The sequence below is a fragment of the Spinacia oleracea genome, chromosome 6, assembly GCF_020520425.1.
Source record: "Spinacia oleracea cultivar Varoflay chromosome 6, BTI_SOV_V1, whole genome shotgun sequence".
In the NCBI taxonomy this organism is placed as follows: Eukaryota; Viridiplantae; Streptophyta; class Magnoliopsida; order Caryophyllales; family Amaranthaceae; genus Spinacia; species Spinacia oleracea.
The window spans coordinates 37,032,842-37,048,740 of NC_079492.1; the positions used below are offsets into that span (position 1 = coordinate 37,032,842).

At 38.1% G+C, this 15,899-nt stretch overlaps 1 protein-coding gene across 1 annotated transcript; it reads right to left on the reverse strand.

Moving 5' to 3' along the window:
* Nucleotides 1-14,259: 14,259 nt before the first annotated feature.
* On the reverse strand, nucleotides 14,260-15,250 carry LOC110800970 (VQ motif-containing protein 4). Its single transcript, XM_022006283.2, has one exon. It carries the CDS (start codon nucleotides 15,177-15,179, stop codon nucleotides 14,493-14,495), a length of 687 nt encoding a protein of 228 aa, XP_021861975.2. The 5' UTR covers nucleotides 15,180-15,250; the 3' UTR covers nucleotides 14,260-14,492.
* Nucleotides 15,251-15,899: the final 649 nt, after the last annotated feature.

Here is a 15,899-nt window from a genome sequence, read left to right on the forward strand (position 1 = left end):
ATACCTATGATTAAAAACCACCATAAAAATTGTAAATTTATGTTAAATTTTAAATTTTTATGACCTAGACTTGAATCCATGTTAATCGGAAATCAATTAAATAATAAATTTTCGATTTTTCGCCCTAAAATTATGAAATTAATATTATTTATTAATTTGTCATTAATTTTGAAAATAAATTCTAAATTTTTTATGCGATTCGCTCATATAACTTGCAGGCACAAAGCAATGGAAGCTACGTGTTACCCTTAAGGGGTGTTGTATAGTGCGGGCATGCGACCACTAGCAAGGGAGCTCGTCGCCCATGCGGTACGAATGCAGCGAGCAAGGGCATGGTGCACGAGCACAAGGCAGCAGCCCTGCCTTGTGTCGTGGGCTGTGAGCAATGGGCGCATGGGCAAGGGCGAGAGCAAGGCACGAGCAGTCGCATGTGGGCAGCAAGCGTGCTGCGCCACAGCGCGCACTGCCTCGCGCAAGCGTGCGGAGCCTCGCGCGCAGCGAGCGCAAGTGTGCGTGCGACGAGCGCTGCGCCCAGCGATGGCGTGCAGCGTGCTTGTTGCGACGTACGACGAGCGCTGCGCCCAGCGATGGAGAGCAGCGTGCTCGTTGCGACGTGCGACGAGCGCTGCGCCCAGCGATGGTCAGCAGCATGCTTGTTGCGACGAGGGCTGGCGCGCGCCTTGCGATGGGGAGCAGCAGCGATGCGACGCAGCGCAAGGGCTGCGCGCACATGGCCAGCGATGGCTGTGTGCGTGTGGCCCATGGGCGTGCGTTGCGTGGGGTTGTTGTCTTGCGATTAGATCGTTTTGAAATTTTAATTTGAAATTTTCAGTTTACGTAATTTTAATTAATTTTAAAATTAATAATTTAAATTATTTTCTTGGATTTTAATTTTGAATATTGTAATTATAATAAATTTTATTTATTCTAATTATTTTACTAAAATTAAAATCATGAACTAATTTAAATATGACTGAAATTAAATTAAATTTTTGGATTCAATTATAAATTTATATGAGCTTTAAATTTTAATTAAATTTGTATGTTTCCGGTTAGACTAGAAATACATTTTTATGTTTAAAATTAGTAAAGCATATGAATTTATTGGTTTAAGTGGGAGCCCTTTTAGTCATATACTCTTGATTAGGTCTACAAATCCTTAAGGTGAAAACAACTTGATTAGAATTAATAAGGACTGAATAATGTGTAGATTATTGGTGCCCTTGATTAATTGCTGCAAATGTTTATGTGATGCATAATGTGTTTTACTAACCAGCTATGTGGGCCATTCATGATAATGAATGGGTGAATGGTATATATTGTATATGTACTGTTTTGCAGGTTATGAAGTGACTAGTATGGCCCAAATAGGATAGAAAATATGGTCTGCGTACCATTAATTTGAATGTAATTGGTCTAAAGCCAAAGTTGTTTTTCAATTCAAATATGGTCTGCGTACCATCAAATAGTTGTAATTAGTTTTAATTATAGCTTATTCTATTTGAAGAATAGGGTGCCTCCCACGGAGATTTTCAAGAAGGACTTTGAAGTTAAAGCTTCAAGATGAAGTCGGGCCATACTAGATCACATTTATCTTATGCATGTTTTAAGTTATTTATTGCTATATGTCTTAAAATGCATGAGATCAAAGCTTGATTATGTTGCATGATTAAGGATTTTAGTTCACTTAAAATCTAACCAACATAGTAAGAGCCTTAAGTTCCAAACTTAAAAATTGAGTTAAAAGGTGCCATGCCAAAATATACACTTGCTTGGATATCCTTTACATCAATCTAGTAATAGTTTTCGCTCAGCGAGGTATTACTTATTGGTCCTAAAGGGGCAAGGTACACAAATAATTGTGAGTACATGATAGTTTTGGTGAAACTCAACGATATAAGTAAGGAGTCCTTTTATGTCGTGGCAAAATCGATAGGTTTACCTAATAAGTTCTTAGACGTACCTATCAACCAATAATAGTTTCTAGACTATTAGCAAAAGGCTTTTGCTTACCTAAGATGTTTTAGGATTAAGTCGATAAACTGTGCTTAGTTCTTCAATGATTTTAGGATCTTGGAATCATTTTATTCACACCTGCCGGAACACTAACAAGAATAAAATGCTTAATGAACATTGAATTATGCATGTCTGCTAGAATTTAAAGTTTATTAAGAGAAACTGTGAATGGTTATTTATTTGTTTATTCTTTTCAATTGTAGTTTTAACTATGGCAAACAACAATTCATTCAACATTCGATCAATTCTCGAAAAGGAGAAGTTGAGCGGGAAAAACTTCTTTGACTGGCAAAGGAACTTGCAAATAGTTCTTATGCAGGAAGAAAAGGAGTATGTCCTGGAAGAGGCGATGCCCGAAGCCGCAGGCGACGGGGTCACTCAGGCAGCCCTCAATCGTTGGATTGATGCCAACAAGGATGTGAAATGTCTAATGCTCGCCACCATGAGTGCAGATCTGCAGAAAACGTTCATCAACTCAGATGCTTTCACAATTATCAGTGAGTTGAAGAACATGTTCCAAGATCTGGCTCGAGTCGAAAGATTCGAGACTCATAGGCAAATTCTTGAGACCAAGCTTAAGAAAGGCGAGCCCGTAAGTCCACATGTTCTCAAAATGATTGGACTCATTGAGAATATGAGTCGGCTGGATCAGCAATTCTCTCAAGAAATGGCTGTAGACACCATCCTCCATTCTCTTCATAACGGGTATGATCAGTTTAAACTGAACTACAGTATGAATAGTCTGGACAAAACGCTCACTAAGCTTCACGGTATGCTGAAAACCGCTGAAAAGACGCTCAAAGGTGATAAGCAAGATGTGCTTATGGTGCGTGGGGGCAAGTTCAAGAAATCTGGAAAGAAGAGGAATGCTAAGAAAGGTGGCAACAAGGCCAGCCCAACTAAGCAAACTGGCGCCAAATCTGTAAAGAGGAAGGTCAGTCAACCCACTTCTGAATCTGAATGCTTCTACTGCAAGAAAAAGGGGCATTGGAAGAGAGATTGCTTGAAGCTAAAGGAAGATTAGAATAACGGAACAGTCGTTCCATCTTCAGGTATTTTCGTTATAGACTGTATACTTGCTAATTCAACTTCTTGGGTATTAGATACAGGTTGTGGCTCACACTTATGTTCCAATCCACAGGGACTAAGAAGAAGTAGAAAGTTAAGCAAGGGAAAAGTCGACCTACGAGTGGGAAATGGAGCACGGATTGCTGCATTAGCTGTAGGAACTTATTATTTGTCGTTGCCCTCCGGGCTAGTTTTGGAACTGGAAGAATTTTTCCATGTTCCAAGTCTTACTAAAAACATCATTTCAGTTTCTTGCTTAGATGCTAAGGGATTTTCCTTTTTAATAAAAGACAATAGTTGTTCGTTTTATTTTAAAGAGATGTTTTATGGATCTGCTAGATTAGTCAATGGACTTTATTTATTAGATCACGACAAACAAGTTTATAACATAAATACCAAAAAGGCCAAAAAGGATGATTCAGATCTCACCTATCTGTGGCATTGTCGATTAGGCCATATAAACTTGAAACGCTTAGAAAGACTTCAAAAGGAAGGAATTCTTGAACCATTTGACTTAGAGGATTATGATAAATGCGAATCATGTTTACTTGGCAAAATGACAAAGCAACCTTTCTCTAAAGTTGGAGAAAGAGCAACTGAACTATTGGGTTTAATCCATACAGATGTATGTGGACCAATGAGTACAAATGCTAGAGGTGGTTTCAGCTACTTTATCACTTTCACTGATGACTTCAGTAGATATGGTTATGTCTACCTAATGAAGCATAAGTCTGAATCCTTTGACAAATTCAAGGAATTTCAGAGTGAAGTAGAGAATCAATTAGGCAAGAAGATCAAGGCACTGCGGTCTGATAGAGGCGGTGAATATCTGAGCTATGAATTTGATGACCATCTGAAAGAATGTGGAATTCTATCAGAATTGACTCCTTCTGGAACACCACAATGGAACGGTGTGTCAGAACGGAGGAACAGAACCTTGCTAGACATGGTCAGGTCAATGATGGGTCAGGCCGAACTTCCATTAGAATTTTGGGGACATGCACTAAATACAGCTGCACTCACTATAAATAGAGCTCCGTCTAAAGCTGTCAAAAAGACTCCATATGAGTTATGGTTTGGAAAGCCTCCAAAAGTGTCTTTTCTTAAGATTTGGGGATGTGAAGTATACGTCAAACGATTAATTTCAGACAAACTTCATCCAAAATCTGACAAATGTATCCTTGTGGGCTATCCAAAGGAAACAAAGGGGTATTACTTCTACAATACATCTGAGAACAAGGTGTTTGTTGCTCGAGATGGTGTCTTTTTGGAGAAAGATCACATTTCCAAAATGACAAGTGGGAGAAAAGTAGACCTCGAAGAAATTCGAGTCGAACAACAAACTCTAAAGAATGCTCAAGATGACATTTAGGATGAAACTCAGAGATCTTTAGAAGAATCTGGTGAGAATCATGGTCAATCTAGAAATGTTACCCCGCGTAGATCGCAAAGATATAGATCTCAACCGGAAAGGTACTTAGGTATTTTGACGAACGAGAGCTATGACGTTCTATTACTTGAAAGTGATGAACCTGCGACTTACAAACAAGCTATGACGAGCCCTAGCTCCAAGCAATGGCAAGAAGCCATGCAATCTGAATTAGACTCCATGTCTGAAAACCAAGTATGGGATTCTGTCGATTTGCCGGATGGCTACCAAGCCATTGGAAGCAAATGGGTTTTCAAACTGAAAAAGGACAAGGATGGGAAACTTGAAGTTTTCAAAGCTAGATTGGTTGCAAAAGGTTACAGGCAAGTCCACGGCGTGGATTACGATGAAACCTTTTTACCAGTTGCAATGCTGAAGTCTATTCGGATAATGTTAGCAATCGCTGCATATTACGATTACGAAATATGGCAGATGGATGTCAAAACTGCTTTCTTAAACGGCGTTTTAACAGAAACTGTGTTTATGACACAGCCTGAAGGTTTTGAGGATCCAAAGAATGCTAAAAGGTATGCAAGCTAAAAAATCAATCTACGGATTGAAGCAGGCATCCAGGAGCTGGAATATACGTTTTGATGAAGTAGTTAGTGACTTTGGTTTCATCAAAAACGCAGACGAATCTTGTGTATACAAGAAGGTCAGTGGGAGCAAAATTGCTTTCCTAGTATTATATGTCGACGACATATTACTTATCGAAAATGACATTCCTATGTTGAACTCTGTCAAGATTTGGCTTGGGAAATGTTTTTCGATGAAGGATCTAGGAGAAGCACAGTACATATTGGGCATCAAGATTTACAGAGATAGATCTAAAAGGATGATTGGACTTAGTCAAAGCACTTATATCAATAAGGTGCTTGATAGGTTCAAGATGGCAGACTCCAAGCGAGGCTACCTACCCATGTCTCATGGAATAACTCTAAGCAAGACTCAGTGCCCAAAAACACTTGATGAGCGTAGACGAATGAATGGGATTCCATATGCATCATTGATTGGTTCAATAATGTATGCTATGATATGTACACGCCCGGATGTTGCGTACGCACTCAGTGCTACGAGCAGATACCAGTCAGATCCAGGAGAGGCGCATTGGACTGCTGCCAAGAATATTCTGAAGTACCTGAAAAGGCACAAAGATGACTTCCTGGTCAATGGTGGAGATGATGAATTAATTGTTAAAGGCTATACGGACGCAAGTTTCCAAACCGACAAAGATGATTTCAGATCACAGTCTGGGTTTGTCTTCTGCCTCAATGGAGGTGCAGTAAGCTGGAAAAGTGCTAAGCAAAGCACCATTGCGGATTCTACAACTGAAGCGGAGTACATTGCTGCACATGAAGCAGCAAAGGAAGCTATATGGCTAAGGAAGTTCATAGGTGAACTTGGTGTAGTCCCCTCCATTAAAGGACCAATAGCCCTGTATTGTGATAATAACGGAGCTATTGCACAAGAAAAGGAGCCTAGACACCACCAGAGAGTCAAGCATGTACTTCGTAGATTTCACCTTCTACGAGAGTTCGTTGAAAGAAAAGAAGTCGAGATAAACAAGATTGGAACTGATGACAACATATCAGATCCATTGACTAAACCTCTGCCGCAGGGAAAGCACAACTCGCACACTGCAGCTATGGGAATCAAGCATATTGGAGAATGGCTTTGATATCCTTGTTTAATGTTTTAAAGTTTTAGAGTTTAAATCTTTGTAAAACATTATTGGTTAATCATTCACAATAAATGAAGAGAATTCATTTGTCCATTTAATTTGTGGTTTATTAAATGATGAGTCCCTTCAATTTGACGATATATTCAAGATAGACTGTCAGGACCAGTCCTGTGACTAAGAAATGTCTATCAAGTGAACTTGAATGTCAAAGGTTGAAAATGGTCCCTAGTCGGAGTTTTCTATAAAATTGGACGCATAGAAAACGTTAGACGATTAGAATGCAAGATGACTAGTAGTTCTGTTTCTTGAACTATGTGGACATGGCAATGTCATAATCATTTGCATAGATACTTACTTTGGGAAGACTAGTATCGGACAAGACCTATGAAACTTTACTGTAAGAGATGAAAATCTGTCATAAGTAAATTTCATTAAAATTATTAGACACTAAATCCTCAATACCTGAGTGATTTGAAATTACTTGTTTGAGAACTGGTTGCTTTGACGTTGACCAACCGTCGCACCGTAAAAGGAGGTTATAAAGGCAACGCTCAGGTAATCACCTATCAAACGAAGTCTAATCTCAAGATCGCAAGATTGGGATTGTCCTCCCATAAATCGGGATGAGATGCTTAAAAGTTGTACAAGGCCACTCGGAGAGCTAGAAACTGTGAAATGCATGGCCGTGCTCGAATGAATCATAGGCTATGATTATCTGTTTATTTGATCAGTTGAACTCTGAAACCGAGAAACACCTGTGGACATAATAAGGATGACAACTCTTACCTTATGTTCAAGAGCAAGCATCGAGCGACAAAGGAATTAGGAAATGCACACTTGTCCCTAAGGACAAGTGGGAGACTGAAGGAAATAATGCCCTTGGTCCAAGTATGCATTCTATGTTAAGTCTAATAAGTGCGGTTCAGTATTAATTAACAAGTTAATAATTCAGGGAGATCAAGTGAGCTGAATGCCTAGCTAGAGGCCGCTTCAGTTCAAGTGGAATTAATGATATTAATCCACAGCTTACTCTTGACTGAACCCGTAGGGTCACACAAATAGTACGTAAACGGATCAAGTATTTAATGGCATTAAATACTCTATCTATGGATATTCGGAATCGACGGATCTTGGTTTCAGTGGGAGCTGAGATCGTCACAAGCAAGAAATGAATACTCCGGAAACGATGATATTGCCGGAAACGGAAATATGGATCGTATCAGAAATATAAATATTATCCAAGTCGTAGATGTTGCCGGAAACGGAAACGTGGTACGTATCGGAAAATATTATCGGAAATGGAAATATTGCTGGAATCAGAAATATTGCCGGAAACGGAAATATTGTCAGAATCGGAAATATTATCGAAATCGGAAAATAATTCCGGAAACGGAAATATTAAATATTCGTTCGAAACGGAAATTAATTCCGGAATCGGAAATATTAAATATTGTTCATATCGGAAATAAATTCCGGAACCGGGAATTTAATCGGAAGCGTATCGTACGAATAAGCATCGGACGAGGCCTGCCGGACGAGGGCCCAGCACGAAGCCAGGCCATCGCCCAGCAAGCCAAGCGCGCCACACGAACAGCCAAGGCCACGCCAGGCCCAGCGCAAGGCCAGGCCATGGCAGCGCGCGCAACGCGCGCAGCAATGGGCTGCGTGCTGTGCTGCTACTCGCGTGGGCTTGCGGCTCGCGTTGGCCGAGCGGCCGTGTGGGCTGTGCGCGGGCATGGCCTGCACGCTCGTGGGTCATGCTCGTGTAGAGTTTGTGTTCACATACGAAACCTAAATTGTATAGGATTTGTTTGATGATTAAATTCCTAATCCTAAAAGGATAAAATTAATTAGTTAGAGTCCTACTAGGATTCTAGTTTAACTAATTAGTATCCTAATAGGATTCCAGTTCCTTTTCCATACCTCTATAGATAAGGGCCTAGGGTCATTATTTGTAGGTACGATTGAAGTATTCAAAGGGTAAGTTTTTGAAAGAAAAATCAGCCATACACTTGCAAACACATAGCCGAAATTCCTAGTAACCTTAAGGGCGATTCTAGTTGGTCTAACTTTAGGCGGATCCGGACGTACTGTGGACTATCTACGGAGGGACGACATTTGGAGTCATAAAGACTTGTTCTTGTTCGGTTCGGGCGCAGCTAGGGAAGGCACGCTACAACATGTATGCATCTATACTATGCTAAATGATTATGTGTAAATAATATGCTTTCCTGGCTTTATGGTTTTTCCGCATGATTTATGAACTGTCATATGTATCATAACCTAACAAAATTGGCATCTTTCTTCACTTCCTGCTTGTTCTTCACGTATGGACTATGGAGTAGGAAACAATTTCTTCATTCTTCCCTTCCTTTAAATCAGTCTATGTTCATGCCTTGGCCTCCAAGTTCTCCACTCTTCTTCTTCACTCTACTTTTCACTATAATCAACCATATTTGTTCCACTTTTCTCAACCAAAAATCAGTTACCAAAAAACAGAAAATCAACTCCTTTGTTTTCTTTGATTCCAACCACCACAGTCAACCACCATCTACCACCACCACTGTCTACCACCACCATTGTCTACCATTGCCCACCTCCATATCACCACTGCCACTGCTGCTTAACACCGCCACGACCACCTTCCACCACCGCAAATTCGTCCCTTTTCCTTCGACCCAAAACCGGCCCGCAGTGCCGCCCATCCCCACCCCCTTTTCGTCACTCTTCCGCACCACACAGTGACCTCAACCACCACACTCCGACCACCTCACCACCTTAAAAACCCAATCCCCGACGAGCTTCTGCTGCCGGCGCCAAGACCGCCCAAACAACCCTCAAACTCCTCTGCCTTCCCCTCCTCTCTTCGACCTCCCTTTTCCCCTCCCCTTGTTGTTCCGCCGCCGCGGAACCACCCCACCTCCGCCGCCTCCTAGGAGCGGTTTCGGTGCTGCCGCACCGTCTAGAACCCGAGCCCAACGCCACCTTTTCTCTCCCTCCTCTCTTTCCCTCTATTTCGAGCCCCCCTCCCCTGCTTCCCCTGTTCTTCATGCCCAGCTTCAAAAAAAGAAAAGATAAGGACGAGTTCCAGTATTGGAACGTTCCTTTTTGTTGCTCAAGCTAAGCCCAAAACTCTTAGGCCCAAACACCTCTAAGTAAGTTTTTCCAATCAATTTAAGCCCTAAATAAATTGTTACTTACTTTAACATTTTTATATTTTAAATCAATGATTTAGAAACTACTTTGATTTAAGATTTTATAAATATTTCATGTGTTGATTTATAAAAATATTATTGTAATGATTTAATGGAATTTAATAAATACTTTAGGTAAATTGTTTTATGAATTTATAAATTAAAAATATTTATAAAAATATTGATTTTATAATCGTTTTAATAACTAATTCAATAATTCAATATTTTGAAAGAATTCGGACTCGGAGCTCAGGAAGAACGAACCAACGAAAAGGCTTAGCAAATCGTGGAATTGAGGTAACGGTTATTGCTAGTACCCGCAAACCCTTCTAAATGAATTTATGTACGAATAATGTTATGAATGATTGATGTTTTATAATGATGTTTTATGATTTGCGGGATTACAAGTATGATTTGATGAAATATTTTATGATAATGCAGTTTTATGCAAAGTATTGATTTAACGAATTATTATTCCTGAAAGAAATGATTTTATGAAATAACGAGATTTAATGGTTTATTGAACCACCCTGAATGAATGAGATTTTCCTGGTTAATGTTCCAGTAAAAGAAATGTAAACATGAGAAATAAAAGTGTAAGAACTGGTCAAGTTCCCCTGATATGAAGCACTGACTTCCCCTGATATGGAACCAAGGTTCCCCCTGATAAGAAACACTGGCTTCCCCTGATATGGAACCAAGGTTCCCCCTGATATGAAGCACTGGCTTCCCCTGTTATGGAGCCCAGACTCCCCCTGTTATGAAGCACTGGCTTCCCCTGTTCGTAGGAGGCGTCCTACCATGTTGTCCTATAAAGTCCTGACGATCAGTATGTTAAAAAGGGAAAAGGTTAAAGAAATGATGTTCCTGAAATAATGTTTCTGAAATTATGTTTCTGAAGTAATGTTTTAGTAAACATTTTACTATATTTTATTCTCCCTGTTTATTAAACTAAATGAATTGAAATGATGTTACGATGTTAGGGTAACTAATTACTGAGTCTTCGGCTCACCGTTTTGTTTTCTGTTTTAGGTACTGCAGGGGACCACGGAACGAGTAGTGGCGAGGATTTCACTATAGCAATGTTCACCTAAGTTAATGTGAAGTTGTAATAGTTGAGTAAGACACTTTATTAAGTTACGTACTTTTATTAAGGAATTAAAAAGGATTATTATGTATTATGGAGTTTTAGAGTAATTATTATGATGGTTGCCTTGTAATTCCCAAGAGGGAGTTACGGCAGTAATTTCCCTACCGAATTAGGTAAATTCCGCTGCTTAATTAAGTAATTAGAGGTCGGGGCGTTACATATACTATTTTAATTAAAAGAGAGTCAAATCAATGAGTGACATTTGTCATCATCACATGATTTCCTCTCTTTTAATATATTTATATAAGAGACCATGACCGACATTGATATTAAATGAAATAAGTTGGTAAGAGTTGTACTTTTAGACAATAATAGGACAAAATTATTACTTTATACCCATTTCTTCAAACATCTAATGCAAAAAGCTCCTACATTGAACTTTTTTCAAATTTAGTTTTTTTTCATCCCAAAACTTTCTTCCAAAACTCTCATAACCAAACATACTCAGGCCTGTTTGGTTTGGAGCTATTAGTTGTTAGTTGGTTTGACTAAGTGTTAGCGGTTAACTGGTTTGACTAGCCGGTTGAATTAGTTGCTTGAGTAAAAGTGTTTGGGTAAATCAGCTGATAGTTGTTAGTTTTTTAATATCTAAAATTACTTAAGGATATTGACACACTTTGTTTCTTAGTAATATTACAAATAGTTTATTGTGTTAATTATTTTCTCTTTATTTTTTGAATAAACGTCGAATAAATAAATAAAATTACTTTTTGAAAAAAATATATTCTTAATTTAAAATGTTCACCCTAATTGCAAATAGAAAAATATTACTAATGATATTACAAGCATGATTGCAAAATCTTTCAATTGTTTCAAAATACTAATATAAAATTTATTGCAACAAAAAACGAGTCTAGTAAATAGAGTGAGATGAATAAGGAAATGTGAGTAATGTTTTTAGGAGAAAAATAATGTAGGGTACCAAGTTTGGTAGTGGTTGTAACTATAGGCAATAGTAGGACAAAATAATCACTTTATTCACTTTCTCAAACCTCTAATTGCAAAAAAAAAATCCTATTGAGCTTTTTTAAAATTAGCTTTTGCACCCCAAAACTCTCTTCCAAACCTCTCCTAACCAAACCCTTCTAGTTAGCTTTTTCTAAAGGTCAAACCTCTAATTCATTTTTCAAAAAAAAACTCTTTTTTTCTCAAACATCTCCTAAATAAACACCCCCATTAGCTTTTTGAAAATGGTCAAACTTCTAATTCACTTCGAAAATATCTTGTTTCACCAAATCTCTATTTTTATAAGGGAACTTCTAAGGCCATTTTAGATATTTATCTTTTGGTATCCCCCTATCGAATAAACTATAATTCCCCTTGGTAAGTTTACAATGTAACTAAATTAATTGAAAAAAAAACTACTTATATTGTAATAATTCTCAAAACTAATTATTTAATGACATATTGCAAATAAGTAAATAAAATTTTTCATATTTTAGTACATGAAAAACATTTGCAATTTGATAGCCAAAAGTCAACAACAAATTTAAAATAGTGTCCAACCATCTTAAATTTAAACCCTTAAATTCTCTCCTTCGTAATTATAAAAATTTATAATCCCTTAATTCTCTTTCCCTTAAATTGTAATCTCTTTATTATCTCCTTATTTCTTAAAGAGTACACTCGTTATTTGCTATCAGCTATCAAACCCCCTTTTATAACCGCCTTGTCCCTGATAGTAGCCATCTATTTACAGAGTCACAACCTCCCGTGCATACTACCTCATACCCGCTTTTTATCGTGGTTTCTTGCCGCCGCCATAGTCTTTTCACCGGTTTTATAAAATTTATAGATCGTTGAGCAGGAGAATGACCATAAGACATAAAGTCTCATGTTGTTTCATGATATAAATATCTTTTTTTTTATATTCTCACACATCGTGCATATAAGATTAGTCTCTCATAACCAAACACCCTCATGTCCATGCAAATGAACTTGCCATCAATGTAATGTAGAGCCACAACACTCTTAAACCATCCGTATCGAGCCATGGCCTGCTAAAGTTATACCTTTGCCGTACTTTTCGCAAGTCACAACCATTATCACAGATCGGGAATCTAGAACATATCACAAGTACTTGCTAGAGATGTGGTCATGTGGCCAGTGGCCTTCAGGCATCATACATATGGAGTACGAGTATTACAGGGGACCAAAGCAGCACTATAAAGGAAAAGCTAAAAGAATACGTAGTACATCTTGGTGAAAAGAAGTTTGCTTATCAAGGGATAGGTACTCATGGGTGGGTGATAGGTACATGGGAATAGATTTGATAAGCTACTTATCTTAAGGTAATTGATTCATGTTATTTTCGTGTTAGGATCCGGATCCTCTCTACGAGTATTTCTTCCTATGTTAAGATCATGACACCTAAGCTAGTGAAAAAGGAACTCTCAAAACAACCCCCATTTCCCCACTTGATGCATCATAATTCGCGGCCTAATGACTAATAACTCTGCGTAAAGGCTACATGTACCCTCAAGCTAGGTTTAAAAAACCCTGAGTTATGATTGGTCTAAAATTGCACATTCAAATACCATTCGATATTTTAGATTTAAATAACTAATGAGAACCCAAGGTATGTTACTATTTTGTAACTTGAGGATACATGTATCAGCTTCCCCAACTCTGAGTCTTTGTTATGTTGTATACTTCTATAGTTCTATACCACTTGTCATAGAAAATCCGAAACACCCTCCTAGACTCCTAGTCCTAGGCTCTGGATGGCGAATATTTTTACAAACACCGGAATATATATCTAAAATGAAAAATTAACACCAACTGTCTCAACTATGTCCCACTCGGGTGCACGTAAACCCGGGTACAAGCATAGATGCTCCACCCCATTAGTGGAAAATTTTCGGTAAACAAAAATACCATATATGCTAATCACATTTTAAAACGCACTTAAAAACACCGTCTTAATTCCATGCTTAAATAGATCAAAGTCCAATTGGGTTGGTTTGACACTTTCTGTTGGGCAAACACTCAAGTCAAATAAAGATATCTTTAACAAAGAAAAGAGAATAATTAAAAGAGGGCTACTATTTTCAACTTCAGCAACTTCCTCCACTCACAAAAAAGTCAGAAATCAACACATAAAACAGTCAAGATTCCTTGCCCATCCCTCCACTCTTCCCTTGACAGCTACCCCCCCCTCCTTTTCGACCCATTTAATCTTCAACCCTAATTCTCCTTTAATTATTCATTAATTTCAACCAAATATCTGTATTTTTTTTCCATCTAAATTTACTGAAATACGGAGTACTGTTTTTACGCAAATGAAACACAATGAAAATACAGACTCTGAGTCTTAACCGCTGGACGTCAACAGGACATTGCTAATTTTACTGCAATACTGTAAAAAGTAAAAGCATTGATAGATCCATCTTTAACTGACAATTCATGTCCAGTCAGTGCAGTAAAAATATTTACCATGAGCTCTCATTGTACTTCAAGAATTTAACTAAAAGTACTGTAAAATTTATTAACTCGACAGTACAACTCTGAATTCCCATTTCAAATAATTTTATTACGGAGTATGATCATCAACGTTCAGTGCTTGTAATCTAAACGGAAGTATGATTCGGTTGCCCGTCTGATTTTCTTTACTCGTACCAAAAATTAATTTCGACAATCGATTCAGTAGTAAATTATTCCGTTCTTATTTACAAATCAAAACACAAACCACAAAAAAAAATAAAAAATTAAACAAAAAGGATATAAAATTTGTGAACAACCTTTTCTTCATTTTTTTCTCTCTCACTTTCTTACAATTGCTAGATTAGGCTCATTCATTACATGATAGAGATAGAAATATTAGTAATTAAAAAAAAAGGAGTATTATAACTCCAAATTGATACTATTTTATATTATTATATATACTACATAACAGTAACACCCACCATTTTCCCAATTAAAAAAAAAGCTCGAAACCCATAAAAATTACAAAAATCAAGAACTAGGATGAGAACCTGAAGATACCCGGGGAGAAGAAACGGGGAAAAGAGGCAACAATCGGGGCTCCGAATCGCGAGGTGTTGAAACGGGTGAAGGATGAAGGAAGTAGCCCTTTTCCGCAATGGCTTTTTCCTCGGCGAAATTATCAACGACGACTTTCGGTGATGGTGAAGAATTTGAAGAGATTGGAGATCTATTGAAAGGATCATGGATGAGAGGGGTGACCGGAGAGAGTGCTAGCGACGGGAAATCGAGGAGTGAAGGAGAGAGAATATCGGCCGCATTGCGGTGAGAAAAATGGGACGGACTGCAAAGGCGAAGACTCTTGAGCGTGGTGCTACGACGCTCGTATAGTTTGGATTTGTTAGGGGTTTTGATTGGTGGGATTTGGTTGCTGGTTTTAAAATTGTTGGTGGTGGTGGTGGATTTAGGGGTGGTCGATTTTGGGGTGGTTTCGGAGGCGCCGGTGAGCATTTGTACGACTTGTTTGAAGGAGGAAGTGTCAGCTTGGACGAAGGTGGTTGGGTAAGGGTTGGTTTCGGATCGGGTTTGAGGGAAGTGTTGTTGTTTAGGGGTGGTTGGGGGTGGGTGGAGGGCGCCATTTGGGGTGGTTTTGGTGGTGCTGCTGCTGCATGAGGTGGAGGTGGGGGAAGGGAGGAGTGTTTGAGTTTGAGTTTCCATGGTAGGAGGAGAGAGAAAGAAGGGGGAAAGAGAGAGAGAGTGGGAAGTGAGGAGGAAGGAGGAGATATAGATGGAGTTGGTTTGAGTTTTTTGGTAAGAAATGTAAAAGTGGGGGGAAGTGGGGTGACTTTTGAAGACTGACTTTGTTTGTTTAGGAGTAGTCTCATGTCTCATCACTACTCTCATCTTTCTTGGTTGACCAACACGTGACTTGTTTTAATCGATTTATGGTTTCTGACCGTTTTTGGATTAAGGCATGGGTTAATCGATTTATGGTTTCTAAGCGTTTTGGATTAAGGCCCTGTTGATTAGATTTTATTTGACTGAAATGAACTGAGCTGAATTGAACTGAGATGAACTGAATGGAGCTGAACTGAATTGAATTGAACTGTATTGATTTGAATTGAATTGAACTGTACTGAATTGAATGGAGCTGAACTGAACTGAACTGAACTGAACTAAATGGAGCTGAACTGAACTAAACTGAGTGGAACTGAATGAATAGTAAATAATAATTAATAAATAATTAATAATTAATATTTAATAATTAATAATAAATAATAAATATAATAAATAATAAATATAATGTTAATATTTATAACAGTACTCATAATAATAAATAATAACTACAATAATTATAATTATTTATTAATAACAATAATTTCATTATAATATTAATATAATAATAGTAATATTTAAGTAATAATAATGATAATATAT

What these genes read in the sequence shown, in the direction of transcription:
- LOC110800970 (XM_022006283.2), bottom strand. Translation starts at nt 15,179, where the DNA reads ATGGAAACTCAAACTCAAACACTCCTCCCTTCCCCCACCTCCACCTCA.